Source organism: Bos taurus, chromosome 4 (assembly GCF_002263795.3).
Source record: "Bos taurus isolate L1 Dominette 01449 registration number 42190680 breed Hereford chromosome 4, ARS-UCD2.0, whole genome shotgun sequence".
NCBI lineage: Eukaryota > Metazoa > Chordata > Mammalia > Artiodactyla > Bovidae > Bos > Bos taurus.
In genome coordinates, this window is record NC_037331.1 from 85,330,735 (window position 1) to 85,355,905 (window position 25,171).

At 40.4% G+C, this 25,171-nt stretch overlaps 1 protein-coding gene across 3 annotated transcripts in view; it reads right to left on the minus strand.

Annotated features, from left to right (window-relative positions):
* TSPAN12 (tetraspanin 12) overlaps positions 1-24,417 on the minus strand; it is a 66,406-nt gene extending 41,989 nt beyond the window's left edge. Inside the window, exons 1-4 of one of the 3 annotated variants that reach the window (XM_005205654.4) lie at positions 24,299-24,417; positions 23,219-23,354; positions 8,447-8,529; positions 7,210-7,345 (exon numbers count right to left, since the gene is read on the minus strand). In XM_005205654.4, coding sequence (XP_005205711.2) covers positions 7,210-7,345; positions 8,447-8,529; positions 23,219-23,284 — 285 coding nt within the window. In that variant the 5' untranslated portion in view covers positions 23,285-23,354; positions 24,299-24,417. 3 annotated transcript variants of the gene reach the window in all.
* Positions 24,418-25,171: the final 754 nt, after the last annotated feature.

Here is a 25,171-nt window from a genome sequence, read left to right on the forward strand (position 1 = left end):
AGTTCTTTTTTTTTTTTAATAAGAAATGCTTGTTTAATGTGGTTTGTTTTCTTCTTTTTTTAATTAATATATTTATTTTAATTGGAGGCTAATTACTTTGCAGTATTGTAGTGGGTTTTGCCATACATTGACATGGATCAGTTGACCCTGAGGGATGGGATGGGGAGGGATGTGGGAGGGGGGTTCAGGATGGGGAACACATGTACACGGTTCTGTATCTTTGCACACAGTCTGCATGTAACTTCCCTCCTCCGCCAGAAAACTCTTACACACTTTCAACATCCAGCTCAAACAAAGACTCTCCTGCAAAATCTCCTGGAAACCTCCAGCTGCTCCTTATTCAGGGTTCCCACACTAATTTATTTATAACTTTAATGGTCTATTTTGCTTTTTTATTTTTTGCAGTCTCCCATTTCATCTCTGTATCTCGTGTTTATCACAGACTGGGTACTCAATATATGTTTACAGAGGGGAAAAGGAAAGACAGGGGCAGAAAAGAGGCAAGAAAGGAAAAGAGAAGCTGTCTGATTCTTTGATAGGATAAGGGAGAACTAAGGCTGGATTTTTAGAATTCCTTTTGTAATAAGAACATTAAAATATTATATACCTTTAAAAGTTGAATGACTACTGAATACGTTAGAATTATAGATGAAGCATATTTAAGTCTTATAGAAGTTATGCCAGCAATTAATTAAATATATTCCAGTCATTGGGTGGTGGAGTGAAACATGTACAGACTTTGAATGTAATTTGTATCTAAATGCTGATGAAAGCAACTAGCAGCTGTGTGTCTTTGGGCATCTTACTTTCCCTCAGTTATAAAATACATCTAACCATATAAAGTTGCTATAAGTATTTTCTGAGAAAACAGAGCGAAACTCTGGGCAGATGCTGAACATGTAATCAATGATATGATGGACCTTGACTTAGAAATAAAGGTACTAGGCTATCAACCAAAACTATTAGCAGATAATAAAGATACTTAATTTAATAGTTTAATTTTAACTTAATAGGTTATCAGTAGCATTATCACTATTAAATGTGTAACTACTTGAAAGAAGAACTTTGAGTCTGTAGGAAATTAACTCCAATTTAAAGATATTCCAGTTTTGCATTATGATTTTAAACAACAGAACACTGAGGATGGTTTATTTCTCCATGGCCATTAAAAATGTACTTGATTTCCATCAAGAGAATCATTTCAAATCTGGTGCAACCACTGGATATTTTAAGAAAGTTTAAAAGTGCTTCCACATAATCACTAGCTATGTGAAAATTCTCTGGGATAATAAGGGTGAAAAAAAAATAAAACCTTTCCATTTATATATAAGGTACTGATCTTACACATGTGAGATGCATGCAACTTAATTTCTGACCAGGGCCTGACAAGTTGTGGGTTGCTGGCAGTCGAGTACATATTAACATCACACTCTGACAAATGACAATCTCCTGATGGTGACATTCAGCTGCTGTCGATATTGTAAACACATCTGTTCAACCTGTTTACATTTCCCTTGAGCTGGCACCACTTTCCTAATGCCTATGTTAATAGCAAGGTAGAACTGCAATAACAAATGAATTACATTTAGTCTACAGCTAAAAGCCTTGGGAAGTACCCATCTAAAGCTTAAAACCAATTTCCATTTAGCTTCGGTTTCTCTCTAAAATAGAAAAGAAGTTCTGCTACTGAAATTACTTTGAAAGTCATGGCACATTCAAGTTTATCTTCTTAGTCATTTTGGCTTGTCTTCCCAATATAATTGGGATTTAATTACTCATAATCTCTTCCTACAAATACATCGAAGTTTCTGTTCTGTGACAGTTTCACATTTTTAAGATAAAATCTGGTTACAGTAGGGTTGCTAACTTCAGGAAATAAAAATACAAGATGCTCATTTAAATTTGACTTTCAGATAAGAAAATGTTTTAGTAGATGTATATCCTAAATGTTGCAAGGAAAATACTTATACGAAAATATTATTCGTTGTCTAGCTGAAATGCAAATTTAATTGTATGTTTAGGAAACTTAAATTAGGGTGTTTTAACAATTTGTACCTATAATTCAATAGAAGGGTCAAATTCTTGATCACGATTCTCAATAAATGTTTTCCTACAGATGGCCTCTTAGCCTGCAGTTGTTTCTTTGGGGGGTGGGGGTAGGAGTCGGGTAGAGGGTAGGAGAGTTGTAAAGCTTTTTCTTGACCAGTCAGATGAATAATGGCATTTTGACTTTGACTTATGCTTAAGTAGCACCATCACCCAGTTGTCAGCTCTTTTTTTAGTAATCATTCAAGAGATACGGCAGCTCTCAGAGATACAAGTTGTCTTTAAAAAAAGAAAAATGTTTCCTCCTCTAAGATAGTTTATGGGTCTTAAAAGTGAAGCATGATTTTGAATACAAGGAAGTGCACAATTTGGATTGAACGTATTGGGCTTTCTTAAAATTTACAACTACAATTAAGGAACCTTCCAAAGTTTTTTTTTAATTAGGATAAAAAGCTAAAGGACACAAAAGAAGAAACCATGAGAGTTGCCTTGCAAATATTTGCCAAAGACCTAATAACCCATCATAACCTGCATGAGTGCTGCCCCACTTTAACAAGCCACTATTGTCTGAACCTATCTAACAGCCAGGTTCCTGCCTGAAAATCTCATCCATCATTGTCTTCCAGACACCATCCTTCATGTGATGTGCTGACCACTTCTACTCACACTGTTCTAATTTTCTGGTTATTATTTGAGTTCATAAAAAAATTATTAAAGCAATAGGCAAGATGAATGGTTCATATTATCAAGCTGTTTGTAGTCTGATAATCTGGGCTGGTTATAAAAAAGGAAATTTATAATAAGAGAAAAGCACTGAACTTCAAACGTTGAAACATGTCTGTTGGAGACCCTGGTAAAAGCCCAATGAGAATGGACTTGGCAGTCAGAAACATGGAGGTGTGAATCAAAGCTTTACCTGTTAGTGCTGAGTGACCTTGGACATATTAATAAACCTCTCTGAACTTCGTTTATAATTATCTATCTTAGATGATTGTTGAGTTTAAAGTGAAAGATTTATAGAAAACATTTTATACAATGTAAGATACATAATCCATATTAAACTAAGATACTTAAGTATTTAGGAAAAGGAAGCAATTAAAGAGCAAAATCCCTGGAGAAGGAAATGGCAACCCACTCCAGTATTCTTGCCTGGAGATTCCCATGGACAGAGGAGCTTGGCAGGCTACAGTTCATGGGGTCGCAAAGAGTCGGACATGACTGAGTGACTAACACACACACAAAGAGTAAAACAGTGTCGTGAAGGTGCTACACATATGTTGTTAGAACTAGACTGTGATGGTCTGAATACCATATGCTCCATTTATTAGCTATGCAAACTTAGGCAAATAATTAAACCAATCTGTGCCTCATTCCCGTACCTACAATATGGGAATAATCATCTATCTCAGGCTCAGACGGTAAAGAATCCATCTGCAATGCACGAGACCTGGGTCCGATCCCTGGGTTGAGAAGACCCACTGGAGGAGGGCATGGCAACCCACTCCAGTATTCTTACCTAGAGAATCCCCATGGACAGAGGAGCCTGGTGGGCTATAGTCCATGGGGTCGAAAAGAGTCAGACATGACTGAGTGACTAAGCACAGTACATCTCATTAGAATTGTGGAGAGGACAAAACTGTTTAATTAATATAAAACTCTTTATGTAAATCTATACAGCCTGTAAGCCTTACGTTTTGTCAGTACCTGAGAAAAGTCAATTACTTTTGATTATCATCATCATCTTCATCATTATTACAATTTCAGGAGGCACTATTTCAGACAAACTGTAACAGGCTGTTAGTACTGAAACAGAAGTATTAGAAGAAATCCCTAGCTAAGAGAACAGCAAGAATAAGGGCAGGAAAGAACACAGCCAGAAAAGTTCGTTCACGGGTCAGAAAATCCAGTTGGACCAGAAAATAATGAAGTAAGAAAGCTAGAAGTGACAGATGAAAGTTTGATTGCAGAAGAGTTTGATGCAAGATTAAGGTGTCTCTAAACACTTCATTACCCCATCAAGAGTCTTTCAGGGTTTTGGAAAACAGGAGTAATGTGATCACTGTAGCATTATATTAACCTTGCAGCACTGACTTGGGGTAAATTAGAAAGAGACAACAGAGGCAGGAAGTTTAGTTAGGGGGCTATGAAGTGTTTCAGTAAGAAGTCAGAAGAACCTGATCCTGGGCATTCCAAATGAGAATAGAAAAGAAGGCACACAGGATCCGAAAGTTGTAGAACTAGAACCTTAAGGGACTTGGTAACTGTTTAGAGAAAGAGGCTATGGAAAGAAAGCCAGAGGGGAAGAAAAAAACTGTCTGAGAAGCAGGTTAGTTATGAGCAACAGGTAACTGGGACCTAAGACTGCAGATCATTCTTCAAGCAAAGGATAGGTTGTGCTGGGTCTAGACAGGAAACTTGCTAGAAGGAGAGAAGCAGCCTGATGTGAATGGGGGAAAAACCGCCACAGATAGTCAAGGGGAAGAAACGACCAATGTGCGGATGGCAGCCATGGACATGGGGAACAGCGATGCACCAAAAGCTGCTTTATGGAAAAGAGTACATCCACTTTTGAACTGTGGTGTTCGAGAAGACTCTTGAGAGTCCCTGTGGGCAGCAAGGAGATCAAACCTGTCAATTCTAAAGGAAATCAACTCTGAATATTCATTGGAAGAACTGATGCTGAAACTGAAGCTCCAATACTTTGGCAACCTGTGAAAAGAGCCGACTCATTGGAAAAGATCCTGATACTGGGAAAGACTGAGGGTAGGAGGAGATGGGGGCAACAGAGGATGAGATGGTTGGGTAGCATCATCGACTCCATGGACATGATAGAGTCATGTCAATGGACACTATCTTCTTCTCCAGAAGATAGTGAAGGACAGGGAAGCCTGGCATGTTGCAGTCCATGGGGTTGCAAAGAGTTGGACACAACTGAGCAACTAACAACAACAACCAGGCAAAAGGACAGGGGATGGGATACAGCATCATCAAACTACTCCAGTCATCCTCCTGAAGGGTGGGCTGATCCCTTGGGATTGAGCTTGGAGCTCTTCTCTAGCCTCAGTACTCATAGTAAATCTTACTAGAGGTCTCTTCAGACAGTAGTGAAACTGTCTATCCACTGTGTATAACCTGGTCTGATGGCAAAGGTTAGTAGTGCCTATATTCTCTGAAGTGTTTGAAGAATGAATGAATGAACAAATTACTGTCCCTTAGAACCTCAGCCCTCCATGCCACCTTTGCATCATAAGGTTCTTTCAGCATTACAAACTAGCTCCTATGCACAAGTCTCTATGATTCATCCTGCCCCAAGGAGAGCCCAAATTACCTTATTTGTCAAATTGTTTTACTTTCATTCAAATTACCTAAAGGAATGCATAGATGGTTTTCAAAATATATTCCTAAAAGTCTTTGAGATTCTATGAAATACGTTATCCTACCCCTCCCCATCCCACAGTCCAGGAACCATCCAGAATCATACAAGTTGGGAGAAGGAAGAATCATATTAATAGTAGCCAGACCTAATGACTGTATACATGGGACATCATTGTAAGACTGTGGTTTTAGAAAATGATTCTGAGATTTTAAGTTTCAATACTATATCCATCCTTTAAACTATGTTTTATATAAGTCCTTTATTTTATGTTTAAATTATTATCCAAATTTCTTAAATTGCAACATAAGATTCCAAACCCTTCCACCTCCTTTCCCCTGAAAGAACAATGACATATTATAAATAAAATATAATCAAGATCATTGTATACCAAAGTGGACAGAAATGAGGATATGGGCATGTACCCCTTCTCTGAGGGTAGTTCATTTTCTGCAGCATTTTCTGTTTTCCAGTCACGCGACCTGAAGAGTCATCATCCATGAAGCCAAGTAATACATTAACACAGGTTGTTCCTGTGAAATGCAAAGCTTTAGTTTAGCTTCACGCTAAGATTCTGTTTTAATGGGCTTGGGACAGAAGCCAGGAGAGCCCTGGTGTGCAGAAGCTGGCTCCGGAATGAGAATTTGTGCTCATCTCTCCCCAGCTCTGCATTCAGCAACACTGTGTTGGTAACCTGAAATTGACCATGCTGGGAGTATTTACACCACAGAAATCTTCAAATGCTACAAATCAGGGCTTTTTTCTGCTCAGGTATCTAGCATATCAGCACACCACTAAAAAAATTTTTTTAAGTTCCCTATAAGAAATGAGTGCACAGATACCATTGAGAACTACTGCAAAGAAAGGGATATACTCAATAAATTGCTTTTGTAGGAATCTGAAGTGTCCGCAATTACATGTTAGCAGTCTCAACTACCTGGTGCCATTAACATATTTTATACACTCAATGAGCTTCAAAAATCTATGTGTAAACTGTATTTTAAATGTTTCATATTAAAGGGGGGGTTGCTCATTTCTAAGCTAAAAATCTAATCATAGATTTTGGAATCATAGAAATGGAGTACTGAAGGGAATTTAAGAAGTAATTTAGTCCAATTCTTACCAAATTAAAAAAAAAAAAAAAAAACTAAGATTATGGAAACTGAGGCTTACTTCTTTTCACTAACCTAGGTAAAGGTGCTTGGTGCTTAGTCACTCAGTCGTGTCCGACTCTTTGTGACCCCATGAACTGTGGCCCACTGGCTCCGCTGTCCGTGGGGATTCTCCAGGCAAGAAAACTGGAGTGGGTTGCCATATGTAAAGGTAGCACTAGGATTATGATGCCTTTCTCTCTGTTACGTCCCCACCTGAATTCCATATGGGTTTAAGTGGTGGGTTTGTTTACAACAAGAAAGGAGAGAAAGAAACAGAATTCCATGATGACATCTCAGTTCAAGTCCCAAAAGGCTTATTGGAGTGGTAATAAGGTCCCTGACACTAGAAAAAAAACTCATACTTTCAAATGAAAATGTCAACATGTGGCCTGAGTGAAATAATTAAATAGTGTACATATTTCTACACCTCATCTTCTGAGTACAGCAAACACTTGTACTGACATCATTTCTCATGGAAAGAACACTTCCCTTCTCACAGGATGTTGAACAATGACCACAGATTAGGGAACTGCTCTCACAGTTCCCTACGTATATAATCTCCTGCACTGATGAACCAATAATACAATACCGGTTGGTCTCTTTAACCACAATAAAGATGAGATATAAACACCATACCCATGCAAGTAGTAACAGATTTCTTTTCACTGTTCCACAGTATCCTAACATCCCCACGATGATTAGGAAACAGCAAACGGCAATCATGACCGGATGAACCACAGGAAAGTAAGTCAAAATGACAGCCTCCTCTACCCTGAAAGAAGAACAGAAAAGATGGTCGAATAGCAATATCCCATCTCGCTTTCTGCACACATAAGCAGATATTCTTCTATGATACTTTCATTAAGTCTTTATATTATAAATAGAATAAAAAGGCACCCAAGACATAGCACAAGACACAACTGACTTGTGCACTGTGCTGTCACCAACTTGCTTGTTTGTTTCATGTTTTATCTTGTTTGGTTTAGTTTTTTATACAAGTGGTACAAAAAAAAAGAAAAAAACTTCCCATCTCAGCTCATTTAAAATATATTATAAGATAGGGACCTACAGTTTAAAAAGTCCATTTAATATTAGCGCCGAAGCCTTAACTTTCATGAGGAAACCACATGAAACTTCAGTATTTCCCAGCTGAGAAGACTCTCTTCTCTGATCTGGGACTCCGCATGCAGTGTGCACTTTTCCAAAAATATGAAACACTGCTACGGAAAGGGAAATTGGTCTATATTATAAAGAAGGGAGGGAGATGCCTTCTCTGCTCAAAAACCATGAAAAATGATTAACTAGAGCCTTAACAGTAAGAGTAATAACTAGGATAACAGAAAAAAGACCATTACTAAGTGCTTACTAAGCTCCATCCTGTTAAGGACTTTACAGAAATCCTTAGGAAAATTCAAAGAGGTATATAATTCCTATTCAGAGATGAAGAAAATGAGGCTCAGAGACATTAAGTAGTTTGCCATTTGTGATGTTAGTGGATTAATCCTTGAAATTGGGTAAGAAAATGACATGCAGGGTTTGGTTTTCATTAGCTCAGGAATATGAAGGCAAGAAAAAGTTGGCAATTATTTTCTTAAGGAAAAGTAGCTGTGCTGTCCATTGTAACAAATATGGCTTGGTTCAAACACTTCCAGGACAGGCAGGTGGTATTACCATAACCAGAGGTGTCCTCTACAAACAGCAGTATACCTTAATGAAAATTCTAGAAAATCCAAGTGTTACCATGGGCAGGAAAAACTTTCCAAATGATCGGGGGTGAGCACTACCATCTAAACAGCTGAGGGCAAAGTTTCTTAGAAATTAGTGTCTGAGGAAACCCTGATGAAAGAATTCAATCATTAATTATAAAACCTACCTTGTTTCTGCAGTTAAAGTCAGAACATTATTTAGGTAGTCCCTCATCCAAGCAGACACAGCCAACACGCTGATGGACATTAACTGTGGGTAAAAAATTACAAATTGGTGACCAAGAAGTTATTCATCATGCTCTGCAGGACTTATAACAAAATACTGAGGATTTTATTTACATAATTATTATGATTTTTCCTAATGACCATTTACCACCTGTTGAAATTTACTTTTACTATAAATATCTGCCATTCTGTTTTGTAATTACATCATAGCCACTAAATAGAATGTCACTAAATAGGACACGGAGAGCTGAACTATTAGAAAGACCAGGACAGGAATTTCACAGAACAACTAAATTATCAAATGTACAAGATGAGCCTAAAATACATCATACGTAAAAGCAAGGAAGCAATAAAATACTACTGATGTCCAAAAAGTTACAGGCACTAACTTCAAAGGACTTCCACTGGCTAAAGTTAAACAATTTGGCCATCAAAATAATACATAATAATAACAACTGCAATGGTTAAAACATCCAATACACTAAAGTCTACGAATTCACAAAAATATTTAAACAAAACTCACTAAACAGCTTTGGAGGATATTAGATATTCAACTCATCATTCAGAAAACTGATAAGAATCCAATGTTTATTCAATTTTTCCCATACAAACTAGAGAAAGAATCAAAGACTTAATGAAAGTTTTTACAGAAGAATATCAGCTAATACGTACAGAAAGCAAGATAGAATATCACTATTTGACAAGCTTTTCTGAAATAATGGCTCTCTTGGCAAAGATCCTCAATGACTGCCAAAATTATCAGGTCAGTGGCTCTCAGTCCTGTCTGTACATCAGAATCACCCAGGACACTTAAAAAAATTGCTGAGCCCAAGTCAACCCTGAATAAATTCTTGGAAGTGGAGCCTGTGCATCAGAAGTGTGTAAAGGCTGCACAGATGTTCTAATAGGTAGTACAGGGCTGAGAGCTACTGCATTAAGTGAAAAGGGACTGATGGGGACTTTTTAAAAAATATTCATTGAATTTATTTATTGGCTGCGCCAGGTCTTAGTTGTGGCACACAGGATCTTTAGCTGTGGCTTGTAGGATCTAGTTCCCTGACCACAGATGGAACTCCATCTGTGTTAGTCTTAGCCACTGGACCACCAGCCCTGATGGGGACTTTTAGAATGGGGACATAAAATACCAGATGCCCTGATCAATCTTAACATCACAGAAAGAGACAACAGAGATAATATCTCCCAATGTGATGCAATCAGAAGTACTCAAAGATACTTTTGAGGTATTTTTACCAAAAAGTCAAACGTGAATCTAATCAAGCCTCAAGCTCTAACTATCAGTTTACAGGAAATACAAAGAACAGATTTAAACTTGTTAAATGCCACCATGGGCATGCAATCGACAAAATAAAAAATGTAAGAAATTTTACAGAACAAATGATCTGGTTTCTTTAATTAAAAAAGCTGGGTCATTTGTAGAGATGTGGACAGACCTTGAGTCTGTCATACAGAGTGAAATAAGTCAGAAAGAGAAAAACAAATAGCATATATTAATGCATATATATAGAAAAATGGTACAGTTGAACCTAGTTCCAGGGCAGGAACAGAGACAGATGTTGAGAATGGACATGTGGACACAACAAGGGAAGGGGAGGGCAGGATGAATTGGGAGATCAGGTTTGACATAAATACACCACCATGTGTAAAACAGATAGCTAATGGGAAGCTGCCGTATAGCACAGGGAGCTCAGCTCAGTGCTCTGTGATGACCTAGAGGGGTAGGATGGTGGGGTGTGGAAGGCAGGCTCAAGAGGAAGGGGATATATGTATACTTACAGCTGATTCACTTTATTCTATAGCAGAAACTAATACAATATTACAAAGCAATTATACTCCAATTAAAAAAAAAAGCTGGCAAGTGGAATAAAAAGATGGAAGGTGAAACTGTTTTAACTTAAAAGAGATTGTCCAAGGCCATGTTGACCTGGTTTGGATCCTGATTTAAATGAACCAACCACAAAGAACCATTTATGAGATGATGGGGGATATTTTAACATGACTGAGTATTTGAAAATATTAGGAAATTATTATTTAGTATTGTAGATATGACAATGGTATTACTTTTTTAAAAGAATCTTTATGTTTTAGAGATACATGATGAATGGTTTAAAAAATAATCATGATGCATGGGAGTTAAGTGGGAAGTGGAGATTGTGTGCATAAATGGGGATTAATTATACTGTGCTCTCTACTTCTGTGTGTTTTAAATTGTCCATAATTAAAAAAACAAAATTAAACAGCTACTATCTAGAATATGTTCAAAATGAGTCTTCCTGGGAGGTTTTTCTAAGAGCTGAAGGTTAAGCCTAAGTTCTAAAGGTCTTTCAGAAAATTTTCTCAAATGTGCCTTACCTTAAGTGCAATACAGTGAATTTCAGCTTAATTTGATTTTTAATAGTTTCTGGCATCTTAATGAACATTAAGTACCATTATGTTAGAAGTTTTCTTTAAATGCTGAAATAATGAACATACAAGACAGGAATGAGTCTTTACTGACTCAAAGAGTGGCCATAAAACATGCTTTCTCAATAAAGGCTCCCAGGTAAGCACGACACCTGGAGCTCTGTGACCTCTTGTTCAGTGAAACATAGTCACCTGCCTGGAAAATCAACTGGTAACCTTATGTTGTCTTCATTTAGCTGAAAATACAGTAGATTCCCCCCTTATCCAAAGAGGATATCTTCTAAGAAATCCAGTGGGTGCCTGAAACCACAGAGTGTCTCAAATCCTGTATGTACTAATGGGCGAGTAGCAAATGCAGCACGGCTACGTGGACAAAGGGATGAGCCACATCCTAGACCGGACAGTGGGAGGTTTCATCCTGCTTCTCAGAACCACATAAAACTTATGAATTGTTGATTTCTAGAATTTTCCATCTAATATTTTAGGACCACGGTTGACCATGTCTGACTGAAACTACAGAAAATGAAACCGAGGGTAAGGGGAACTACTTCATTTACCTAGCACCAACCCTCTGCCTTGTATTCTCTGTATCAGAGTCTCAGACCCAAAAAATGTATAAAAGTAGCAAGATCCCAGCCTCTGTGGAGCTTCTAGATAATTACAGTGTAAAATGTGACATGAAAACCTGTTCAAGGTCTTGCAGATTCTGAATGGTAGAGCTGGATTCAAATCCAGGCCTTCATCTCTGAAGCTTCAGAGTTAGTCACTAACTACCTTCCAAATGCAGAAAGAAGCATTATGCTCCACAAACGGGAGGAGCTTCAGTAGCATGGAGGGTTTCTTTTTCAAAAGGGGTGGGGAGCAGGGAGTAGCACGAAGATCATCTGTCTGTAATGCCCAGGCTCAGTCTGAGCATCCGAACAACATTCTTTGCTGAATGAAGGCTCAGGGCTCAATGGCCTAAAACAGGTTAAGAACCTCTGGACCACAGCTCAGAGGAGAATGAGGCCAGTTATTACCATCCTCAAAAATGCCTTGTATGGGTTTCCCAGGTGGCTCAGTGGTAAAGAATACACATGCCAATGCAGGAGACACAAGAGACTCGGGTTCAAGCCCTGCATTGGGAAGATCCCCTGGAGTAGGAAATGGCAACCCACTCGAGTATTCTTGTCTGGAGGAGCCTGGCAGGCTATAGTCCAGGCTGTCACAATGAGTGGGACATGACTGAGTGACTGAGCACATACAGGCCCACTTGTGAACACACACACATTACCACCCTCATCCCTGTTGGGAGTGAAGAACAGATTGTAAACCTAATAAAAGTTCCCCAGGGGCTCTGTCACAGTGTATTAACTGTGCTTATAGCTCCTGCAAACTTGATGCTTTAACATCTGTTCTACATGCTCATGCTGGACACATCTTGGTCTGGACAAACCGATAATATGCCTGAGTCACCTTGCCTTGGCCACCTTCTACCTGACCTTAGGAGGAGTCCTTCTCCAAGGGACATAGCTTTCATTTTTAAATACAAACCAACCAATCCAGAGTGCACACTCCCAACCACTCCTTTATCGAGCTCTTTCATTCCAGGCCACTCTACACCTGCCCAAATCACCACAAGGTCCATGTGCCAGACAACTAGGGAGAAAGGCTGCTGAAAGTATTCAAATTAGCCAATCCGAAACCTATTTACCCTGCCTTGCCAGTTCCTTCTTGAAGAAGCCCCAGTAAAAGTACTTGCCCAGTGCCGTTCTCTCCCTGCCTCGTGATGGACCCCATGCTTCCCCTCTTGGCCCACCATGATGAGAACTGTACTCTGTCACTTGGGATCTTCAAGTATAACACACAACGTTTTCAATGACAGTTATCTTCTGATCTGTTGACCCTGAAGTGAAGTAAAATGAAGTGAAAGTCTCTTAGTCGTGTCTGACTCTTTGCAACCTCATAGACTGTAGCCTGCCAGGCTCCACTGTCCATGAAATCCTCCAGGCCAGAATACTGGAGTGGGTAGCCGTTCCCTTCTCCAGGGGATCTTCCCAGCCCAGGGATCAAATCCAAGTCTCCTGCATTACAGGTGGATTCTTTACCAGCTGAGCTACCAGAGAAGCCATTTTCAATGACAGTTACCTTCTGATCTATTGGCTTTACCAGTCCTCAATAATCACAGAACCTATTACAACACACAGAGCTAGCAGGGGACCATAAACCATTTGATTAAATCTGAGGCTAAATGGTCTTCCTCTACTTGGCTATATGTGGGTGTTCAAATAACTTATATGTTTAAGGAGGTCAGGAAATTCTACCATTGTGCCATTTTATTTATTCACCTTAATTCTTTGGCAGTTATTAATAATCCTCTCTTCTACCATCTTCAGAATAATAACTGATACTGATTTCTCCATGTTTTAATTTCTCACAGTCTATTGAGCCAATTTTCAATTATCATAGCTCTAAGACAGCTATTAGGGCTTGTGGCTCAGACAGTAAAGAATCTGCCTACAATTCAAGAGACCTGGGTTTGATCCCTGGTCAGGAAAATCCCCTAGAGAAGGGAATGGATACCCACTCTATTATTCTTGCCTGGAGAATTCCATGTACAGAGACCACAGTCCGTGGGGTCACAAAGAATAGGACATGACTAAGCAACTAACACTTTTACTTTCAAGACAAGTAGCAATAAATTATCAGATTTTTCATTTTGTATAATATAGTATCAGTGGTTGTCATTATATAAACAGTACTTCCATTCATAACTTCCTTGGAGAAGGGAATGGCAACCCACTCCAGTATCCTTGCCTGGAAAATCACATGGACAGGAGCCTGGTGGGCTGCAGTCCATGTGGTTGCAAAGAGTCGTGCATGACTGAGTGACTAACATCCATTCATAACAAAAATGTTTTTTCTAAAAACAGCATATTCAAAAACATTTCTAATATGGTAGAATGGTTAAAAGCATGGTTCTGAAGTGATTCTTTCTTTCAAAAAATATATATTGATCAGCTGCTCTCTGTCAGGCACCGTGCAATGAACTGGAGATATGTTGATTGGCAATAGCAGGCACCCTCTCAAATCTATGTTGAAATTTTATACTAAGTGAAGAGTTCACATGTTAGTCAACTCATGAGAGACATAAACGTGTAACTGTAAACTGTAATTAAGTAAGAGGAAGGAATAATATGAGTTACTGTAGGAACTCATTTTAGGGTGGCTCACCTAGTCCATGGGGTCAAAGGGCCTTCTCCAGACAGCTAAGATCTAAAGGATAATTATCAAGTTCATTAGGGAAAGGGAGGCTGAAAAGAACATTCCAGTCAGAAAGAACAGCAAGAGTCCCAGAGTGGAAGGCAGCAGGATATGTTCAAGGAAGGGAGACCGGCACAGGGCAGGCATGAAAAGCCAGACAGGGGCCAGATCACGGGTCCTAGAGGTCACTGTTTGTACGTCATGTGATGACAATGACCATGTGATACCATTGAATCCAAAAGTCTTGGTTTGAATTTGAGTTCAGCTCTGCTCCTTTCCATCTTCATGACTTTGGGTGTGTCACTTAACCTTTCCTAAGCTTCAGTTTCCTCCCATATAAAACATTATAATAGCAAGTCCGACTTCATAGAGGATTCCAGGGATGAAAAAAGAGCAGGATTCTTTTACATACTATCTATTACTATCTCAAGCCACTTTTGACCTCAGGGCTTTCTCTTAATCTTTCTCAGTTTAGGAGACAACTCCTCAGTTCAGTTCAGTTCAGTCACTCAGTCATGTCCGACTCTTTGCGACCCATGAATCGCAGCACGCCAGGCCTCCCTGTCCATCACCAACTCCTGGAGTTCACTCAGACTCACATCCATCAAGTCAGTGATGCCATCCAGCCATCTCATCCTCTGTTGTCCCCTTCTCCTCCTGCCCCCAATCCCTCCCAGCATCGGAGTCTTTTCCAATGAGTCAACTCTTCGCATGAGGTGGCCAAAGTACTCGAGTTTCAGCTTTAGCATCCTAAATCAGTTCAAAAATGGAATCTTCCGCTATGTGAAGGTCTAACAAATGGAGGAAAAAGGCAGACTTTTCCATCTACTGAACTAGAACCATCTACTGAAATAGAACCATCTACTGAACTTCCACAGCCATTCTTGGTTCTGACATCTCTAAAACTGAACTCGTCTTCATTCTTCTGGAAACCTGTATGTCCCTCCCACTGTTCTTCCTTTCTCAGTAAATGGTATGATCAATGCTTCAATCACAGTCACTGGCACCTTGGCAGGCAGCCTGAACCTCTCCCTCTTCCTCAGTCTACATCTCATTACTTTCAAGTCCTGCAGATTGTTCCTGCAACACGCCTCGTGAATTCCTCCCCCTTTCCTGCCACTTCCGGCTAGTCCAGGCCCTCAACCTCTTGCCAGGCAATTATAATCCTCTTACAATAGGACTCTCCAGTTCATGGATTTCACCTCAAATTCACCCTTCAGTTAGCTTTATAAAATGCAAATCAAGTTCTTCTGCTTATAAACCTCTAATAGCTGCCCCTTATGGCTCCTTGCCATCGCTCACTTCTACTTCCTCCAGCTCTCTCCTAGAGAATAAGTTTAAATTCTGCAGCAGACACACAGAGCCCTCTCCAGTTACCCTTTGACCTCTTCCTTCAACTTATTTCCTGCCAGCTCCTTCCCACACACATTCTGTCCTCGTATGACCAAAGTCCAGCTTCTGCTTCTCTGATATGTACCACTGCAGACCTCCTGAACCTATGTCTTTGTCCCTGTCGTTTCCTCTGCCTAAAATGCAATTCTGCTCCAGCCTGTCCATCTCAGGAGCAGAACAACCTTATCCTTAAAGACCAGCTCAAACATGAAGCTTTTCTCCCAGCTCCCTCCTTACCCAGAGTCAGTGTTCTTGTCTAGACTTCAGAGCACTGATCTACTGTTGCCTTACCCACCCATCTCATCCACTAGAGGTCACAGACCACTGCCTCTAGCTTCCTCTCACAATAGAGTACCAGGCCCAGTAGTGAGACCTGCTACATGTTAGATGAATGAATGAGAACATAATTAAAGGAAGATGATTTCAACTTGTCAGATAAGCTAACTAATGGAGAAGCTCAGCAAAATCAGGAGATGGTTTAAGTAGAACCGAGCTTTCTATCACTGGAAGTTTTCCAGTAGAGAGATGCTTGCCACATTACATGATCAAAGATTTATATATCAGGTCAGAAGCTGGCTTAAGTGTTCTCAAAAGTCCTTTAAACTGCAAACGTCATATTCTACTTGGCTCAACTGCTTTCTATCACTGTAGTTATCCAAGTGTCACAACTGTGCATAGAGTTATCAGGCAAAATAAATAATACCAGCACAAGCTTGATCTCATAGCAAGCAAGCAATTCTGAAAAGAAGCTGCTTTTTATTGACATTATTTCCAGCCATGTTAAGTGTATGAGAACAGTTCAATTCTCGGAACGATTTTACTCACTAGGGTTGAGAAAATAATAATGGTAACAATGAATACAGTACATATTATAGCAAGAAACCAAGCTAAAATGAGATTCGGTCACCTCAGTATCTAATCCTGATGTTATTAAATCCAGAAGGACAAATTATGCAAGTAATTTAGGACTCCTTACTAATAATGCTATTGTCCACTAATTTTCCAACTTAAAATAATTCTTCAACTGCCATTCATGATGACTAAATTATTAGTGCATTGTAGTTATCACATGTAGCAAGGTTCATAGCTCTTTACATCTTCTCCAATATAGAAAAATATTACCTGTAGTTCAAGGAATATTTAGAAAATAACACGAATATTACTTTTTTAAGATTTTTTTATGTGAATAATTTTCACAGTCTTTATTGAATTTGTTACCATATTGCTTCTGTTTTCTGTTTTGGTTTTTTTTGGCCACAATGCATGTGGGAGTTAGCTCCCTGACCAAGGATCCAGCCTGCACCCTGTACATCGAAGGCAAAGTCTTAACCATTGGACCGCCAGGAAAGTCCTCACAAATATTACTCTAAAGAAATATATTTAATGTACTACTTGGCAGGTCCTTTGCCACCTTCTGTCTTGCAAAAACATTGCTGATACATTCTGGCTTTGCTTGAATCTAATCATGTAAAAAATGAAAATCAGGTTTTCTAAATCAGAATTTATTATGAAATGTATATGTATAGTTTCCACCAAATAGTAAGGTCACAGTCAAAAAACAGCCATTTTCATCCTTCAGCTGTCTGACACACGTAATATATAATCTCATATAAGGTGACAGTAACACCAGTCATTTCTGCTCCAGGCTGACAGATGTCTAAAGCCTCCTACCTAAACTTCTCTTTTTATGTCAAATCTGTTAGCAGAGAGCAGAATGGGGAATAGAGTCCGGGAACTTAGTTACATTTCTGTCTCTACAGAGAACTTGGACAAGTAATTCAAACTTTTAGAAACTCTGTTCGCTCATGTTGAAAATGAAGAAATTGAACTAGGTGCTCTTAAAATTCCCTTTTTTTCTTAAAAAACAAAAAGACTTTAACTGTTATTTATTAAAATGTAAAGGTAAATCAATTTTTGATAATTTGGAAGCTGGTAGCCCAAGGCAAGGACTTCCCAGGAACATGCCCATTTCATGTTTCCAGGCCTGCCCCCCTCTGCTTTTTAATCAGTTCACGCCTCAACCAGCTTCCCTTCTAGCGCTGGGGGCAGCAGCAGAAAAGAGCAAACAGATAAGACTGTTGGTAAATGCTGTGAAAGAGTAGGCATTGTAAATGATGGCTGAAATGAGTTCCGGAGATTACTTGTGGGCATCATTTAAGAATGAACATCTGCTAATTAGGCCTGAATAAATCAATAGCACCTTGGAACTGTGCTGACTAATAGTTTCTATAGATCATGTTGCCCTGCAGACAGGTGACCATACATCCTACTCTGACCAGGATGGCTCCGCTTTGAATCCCTGTTATCCTGGCATCATTATCAAGAGAGACAATCCCTTTAACTTAACTATCAAACTTGGCCTGATTTCCACAATAAGTGAACTGGTTACTCCATAGACACTGCAGGTCAAAGAAAGGGGAATGGCCTCGTTCTACACCATGGTTTCTTCAGAGACATGACTGTGACTGTTCTGAGTGGAGATGGTGAGTGAGGGGCCTATGAGTCCAGTTGGCAGCAAGACTGTGCCCCAAAGAAACCTCCACGCCCTTCTCCTTGAAACGCTTCCTTAAGAAGCATGCAGTGGCCTGTCTTTGCTCAGCTGAGCCAACTGCATTAAAAAAAATTGTATTAGCTTTGCCCCTGAGACTAAAGTTTATTTAATGTTTATTTTTAAAAAGCACTGACATTTCTTGGAGGGCTCCCCACTATTCCTTAGGAAGAGTTAAAGTAAACTGGAATGCCTTTCATAGTATAAAGCTGGGTGGACGGCGAGGGGGATGGCATCAATTTTAAAAGTAGTATTTTCATATGACCATATAAATGCTGTGTGAATGCAAACACCCACTTGCCAAGAACCTCTTTAGGGTCTTCATGGGTCAAACACCTAAGATTCACTACAGAGAGCTGGAGAAAAAGAAACCAAACATAAAGCCTTCTGTTTTTTTCATCTAGCTTGTATGGATCCCAAAAGTGTGAACCAGATTTCCTGTCTACTTTTTAGGCTTTCTTTTATAAGCTTTTTTTCATATTTCACCAAGAGTAGTTCCTCTTTCTTGCTACTATCTTTGGTAATGGTAACAATGGCTCCTATCTGCTGGTGAGAAAAGAGACTTTAATACAGATGGGATATTATACTTATAGAAAATAATAAACAAATGTGTGAGGAATGCTGTGTTCACCAATTTCAGGAATTTCCAAAAAGAACATATGCATTCATATTTCCAATAGCAGAAAATTATCATCTAAGAATGGCAAACACTCATACGATAAAGCCACAGAACTTGTCTTTAAAATGGAGGAAAGCTTTCATTTATGAAATAATATGTCATTTAGAAAGGAAAAGTGTGATACATTTGAGGTAAAAATAACCCATTTCCTTGCTCCATCGTGGCCAGAACGTGAATCATGGTCTCAAAAGAGCTCTTCGGGCAGTTTGTTCACATTCCCTCTGTCTCATGTGCCCTTCCCCATTACAAACCCACAAAACTCATGACAAACCTCAGGGGCCCAGATCTTTCTGCCCACCCCAATACAGCGGAACCAGTCTCATGCTTCTTTAAGTAAAAGAGCCACTCAACAGATGGTAAATCAAGGTGACCGGATACATAGCAATGAATGAATGTGGTGCAATTGTGATCCTGAATACTCTGTGAATTGCTTCCTCTTAGACGGGTCTATCTATACCTCCCACTTAACAATTAAATATGCAAGATATAATTTTACTGAAACGAATCAGCTTGATATCCAACTCCCGGAACACAAAACCAAAATTGTATAGGTCCTCAGTGTTTTTCCAAATAAAATTTATTTTTCTTTCCTTAAAATTCTTGTTTGGTAGAGAAGAGGAGAAGATATCAGTATAGTAGAAGTGAATAGCGGAAAAGTCTACATTAAGTGCTAGTCTATGTTTATTGCTTCCCTGGCGGCTCAGCAGTAAAGAATCTGCCTGCCAATGCAGGAGACTTGGGTTTGATGCCTGAGTTGGGAAGATCCTCTGGAGAAGGAAATGGCAACCCACTCCAGTATTCTTGCCTGGGAGATCCCATGGACAGAGGAACCTGGTGGGCTATAGTCCACACGGTCGCAAAAAGTCGGGCACAACTTAGCGACCAAAACAAGAAATGCTATGTGAAAAGTAAAAGGATATAGCTTTTGATCCCAAAGGTAACAACAGCAGTTATCTCAATCCCACAAAACCAGACACCAGAACAATCATTCTCTCTATCCTCATGATAAACTCAAGTTCATGCCACACTGGTTTGTTCTGCTTTTAATTTCAAAAGAACTAAAAGCAAGGATTAAAGCCTTGCTCCTCCAAGTTCGGCACTCAGACCAGAGGCAATGGCATCACAGAGGGGCTTTTAGGAATGCAGGCTCTCAGGCCCAACCTCAGAGGTACCATATCAGAATCTGCATTTTAATAAGATGCCCAGGTGATTTGTAGGCACGTGGAGGTTGAGAAGCACTGCTGTGGAGGACTTGGAATGAGCAGGTGGACAGCTAATCCCTTCCTACTGAAGATGTTTACTTCTCTGCTGCAAATAAATTCACCACCAATCCCAACAGTAAAACTTTTGCTGCGCTTAAAGGAAAAAAAAAAGACTTTGAATCTGCTCTGCTAACTTACTAACAAGTGAATGAACTTCTCTGAGTAACATCTCTTTACTACTCCCTCCACTTCCATTTTTCATGGCTATTATGAGAATTAGATGAGAAATTAGCCTCAAGATGTCCAGGAATGTGCCCGGCACAAGGAATAAAACTGCTTCTCATTCAATAAAGAAATATAGGATCTGCAAACATTGCTTTATCATTGAAAGAATGACATCAGTGTTCCCAAAGTTAGTGTATATGTTTCATACAGCTCCAACAAAACTCCCAACAGATATTTTTAATTGTACAAAACAATCTTAAAGTCCATATGGAAAAAGAAACCTTAACCAAGATAAGAAAGGCAGGTGCTTTAAGAGAACACAAGAACAATATATATATATATATATATATATATATATATATATATATATATATATATAATTCAAGAGAAAAATTCTACTGAAAACATACAAAACTCTGTTTATATAAAATGATTTGTTTATATAAAGTGATGCTCAAGCTTACTGCTAGTGGAGGAGGAAAAACAATAAAGTAACAGTGAAATAACATTTTAAACTTTTCAGATTGGTGGAAGTCAAAAGGTGTCATAATACCAACAAGATGGTAGCAAATAGTTGTGTACCTATAATGGAGTATATGGGTACTTTTATTTCTAGGAGATGGATTCCCAGGACAGAATGACTAGATCAAAGGAATGCAGGAGTGGTAGAAACAGTAGTAGTATTAATCATAACAATAACAGTTACTACTATTACTACTACAATGACTATTACTAATACAATGATTCCTTTGACTCAACTGGTAATCTTATTACAGTAGACTATTACGGAGCATCATTATGTAGTAGTAGTAACAACTGCAGGTACTACAACTATTATTGCTACTGCTACTACGTCGATGGCTCTTATTAAGTAGCACCGTCCAAGTACTTTATGTATATCAACTCTAATCCTTCCAACAACTCTAAAATATAGGAACTACCATTCCTATTTCACTGACTAGGAAACTGAGACACTAAATATGCCTGGCAAACATAGTAAGAACTACATAAATATCAGCTATTTGGTTGTCATCATTACATATCCTCTCACATAGCAATCCCACTCCTGCAACTCTAGCCAAATGAGAAAAAAACAGCCTAATAAAAAAATAGCAAATATGTACCTGAATGGGTATATGTGGACAGGTATGAGAAAAGATATTTTCTCATGAAATAAAGAAAAATACTGAGGGATGCACACTAGGCAATTAGCACATATTATTCTGGTGGCAGAGAGATGATATTTGGAGAAGAGAAGGGCTAGAGAAAGGGGGAAGCAATTTCAATAAATCAAAACATGCACAAGGAAAGTGAGAGTGTTGAAGGACCAGATAACAACAAAGAAATAACATTCTACATTCTTTGGGGACACAAAGAGCCGTGGAGGAGTTTAAGGAATAGGTGTTTTAAATTTCATTACTCAGAAGGGCAATATTTTTGTTAAATGATTTGAATCTCCCCAACACATACACAAGATACAAATTATTGAGAAAATTGCCAAAAAAATTATTCTTTGTCGAATAAAAAACGCCCTAGTAATTCCAAGGTTCAAACACAGTGCTCATCCAAGTAAAGGCCCTGTCTAGGGGCAAGAGAGCCAAGTTCTGCTCCTGGCACTGTCACCAATGGGCTATTTGACCTTTGGCAAGTCACTAACCTACATTTATTTTTCTCATACCCAAAGTAAGGAAGTTCAACAGATCATCTTTAAATTCCCTTTTAGTTATAAAAATGTGATGATTCTGTAATTAAAAACCATAAAGTAGAAAAGTGAAAAACTAGTAAACAGAAGTAATCGTTATTGCACATTTTAGAGACACAGTGTTAGAGATCTTAATACTTTATAGGTAAGCAGATAATTTAATGACCCACTTAAATATGTACATTTTTAGAATTAAAAACTGCAATAAGATCAATTAGGTATTTTACATTTCCAGGTGGCAAATATGCTTTAATTTTCATGTTGAGAAAAAAAACATTACCTGTTTTGATATCTTTCCGATTACTTGCAGAATTAAGGCTTAATTTGTCACCTTAAAATGGAACCATCCATAAGTTCAACCAAAATGTCATCCTCTAGAGACCATATGTCATAACCGAATGCAAAAAAGCTGCTCAAGCCCAGCAGGTCAGCCAAATAAACACATTACTCATTAAAAATTCCAACAGAACATTCTGAATATAAATTACTAATAGAATACAAATTTGGCACACACAAAAAAGTATCTGCTTAAGCATGACAGCTTCTGAAATCAACACTGTTTTAATTTTTATAGTTTCCTCATAAGTTTTGTAAATAACAATGTGATTATTAATAACACTTAATGAACATTTACGCCTGGCTGCAAAGCATAAAAAGTCACTAACTCAAAAGGCATAAAGATTTCCATGAGCTTGTTAAATTTTATGTATTTTATTTCCTTAAATGGTTATGGGATTTTCCAAAAGCATACACAAAATTCCTTAAAACTTTGCCAACTTAGAAACAGTTACATGAAAACCACCTTTTCAGACTATAAGGAATCTCCTAGAAAACTCTACGCAGTCTCTTAATAGGATATCTGGGTATGAATTCCTACAACCGAAAAAAAATAGTAAGACTTCTTGCTCCAACCAAATTTTATAGGATGACGTAAGGAAACAATTTATGGCTTGCACGGTTATCTGAAATTCCTGAAAACAAGCAGTTCCCTAAGTAGTATGTCAAAATTTTCTTATCTACAAGCACAAGCACGTGCATTTATTTATATCCCTAGATTAACTTCAAGTCTAATTTTACTGCCACTAGTATCCAGGGGTGGATTTCTTTTTTCTAATTACAAATGGAACTTGAGCTAGATCAAAGGCATTTAAAGGTCAAAATATACTTCTGCGAAAAATACAGGGTGTGATCGCATGTAATTAATTAATGCTTAGCCATGCCCTTTGGCGCTTTATGTGGTGGCCGCAGGAAGCCGAGTCCAGCCGTCCCCACCTGTTGGTGCAAGTGGGCTGCTTGACTTACCCAGAAGAGCAGATTGAGCGCGTAGAGCAGGCAGCGCAAGCACTTCACAGAATCTTCTCTCGCCATCGTGAGCCCCAAGAGAGAGAAGCCCCATCCTTTCAACACATCCTACCCCGACGGGCTAAACAGCAGCGATCTGCAGAGGGCGGGGGAGAACAGGAGACTCCTAACCACCGCGCTCCCCAACCCCCGCCCATCTCTCCTCTGTCAGCCCTCAGCCCGGTCCAGGGTCTGGTCCGAAGCCTATCTCATTCTAGACATCGTTTCATGGCAAATCACTTGTTAAAGTTATAATAGTAACCTAAACTTCCCAAAGTTCCAAACTGGCTTCAGATAACACCTGCTGGGGAAGAGAAAAGATCGTCTCCCTAGATGAATGAATGCGCGCACTACATTTGCGTTCTCAGGAGACACGCGGCGGTGTCCTCTGCATTCTGATGAGACGCTCTTTAAAATCTCCCTCAATCCACACCGCTCCTCTGGGACAGCTCTGCTCCGAGCGGTCCCGAAGGTTAGAAAGCACACCACCACCCCCGGAGATGTCACAAATGCCGCCCGAGACATCGAAGGTGCGAGTGCCCCTCTCACTGGGACAGTTCCTGCGCCCCCCACCTCCGCAGCCCCTTCCGCATCCCGCAGCTCCGGTGTGAACACGGGCCACTGGAGGGGGCGCAGCGCTGAGCTGGGATTCCGCCCGGCGACTAGGGTTTCTCTGGGAGAATGTGAGAAATGATGTTTCGGCCCCGGAATGATGGATTAGTCGGGGGCGGGGGGCGGGGAGGGGCGCAGGGGAATTAGGGCCGGTGCAGCTGTGCAGACGCCGGCTTAGTCATTCATGTCCCCCCCTCCCCCGGCCCCGACCCGGGTCCCGGCCGCGACCCCGCGCTCCCAGCCGCCGGAGGAGCACAAAGCCCAGCGCGGTCAGCGGCCCCACCACCCCGGCGCGCGCCCCCGGCAGGGCGCGCGGGGAAGCGCGGGCGGCTGGGAGCCCCGGAGCCAGCCTCTAAGTAGTTTAGCACACAGCGCCCACGGGCTGGCGGGACAGCGGGCAGGAAGGACGAGAGACGCGCGGCCACTCACCGTCCGCGCTGGGCTCCGCGCCCCGATCCCGCCGGGGGACAGTCTGGGAAGCGCGGCGGGGGCTCATCGGGGCAGGGGTGCTCCTCCCGGACAGCCGCAGGGCTGCATTGGCTCAAACTGGAGACGCTTCCTTCTCTTCCTCTGCCCCCGTCCCCCCCGCCGCCGTCGCCGCCTCCTGGGAAAAAGGAAAAAAAAAAAAAAGTCCTGGGCAGCAGTTGCTGGAAAGTCTCTGCTAAGCCACCTCCCAGCGCCGCTGTCCCTCCCAAGTCCACGCCAAGTCCGGACGAGGCAGCGGCGGCGGCCAGGGCCAGCTGCACGCACTCTCGGCGCATGCTCGGGCCGCCGGCCGCGCGGCCGCGAGCCTAGTGGCTGTTTCTTGTCCCCTAGCCAGTCGCGAGCCCCTCGAAGGGACGCCTCACCTTTACGCGGGCCAGAGAAAGCTAAAGCCTAGGCGCTTTGAAAACGTTCGCGCAGCAAGCCCCTTTAAAATGGTGGTGTCGGAGGAGGGGAGGCTGGGTTATAGCCATAGGGAAACAGGCTTTTATTATATGAAAATATTTGTGTTTGAGAAGGGGGGTGGAGTGGCCCAGCTTAGTTCCTGCAATGAGAAACTAGTTTTCACAACCTTTCGAGAGCCACCTCCTGTGATTTGTCACTAAGGTGGTGCCCTCTACTCCTTCTTATTGCTTTGTTGCCCTCCCTGAGTTTAAAAAAAAAAAAAAGGAAAGAAAACAGTTCTTTCCCACTTGCATAATGCACTCAGAGCATTTACTTACACCCCAGGGTAGGCATGTGGAGGTCTGACACCCGGAATAGGAAGAATGCCTTTAACCCTTTCACAAGTAGCCCAAATTTTCCAAAGGTTTCTCGCAA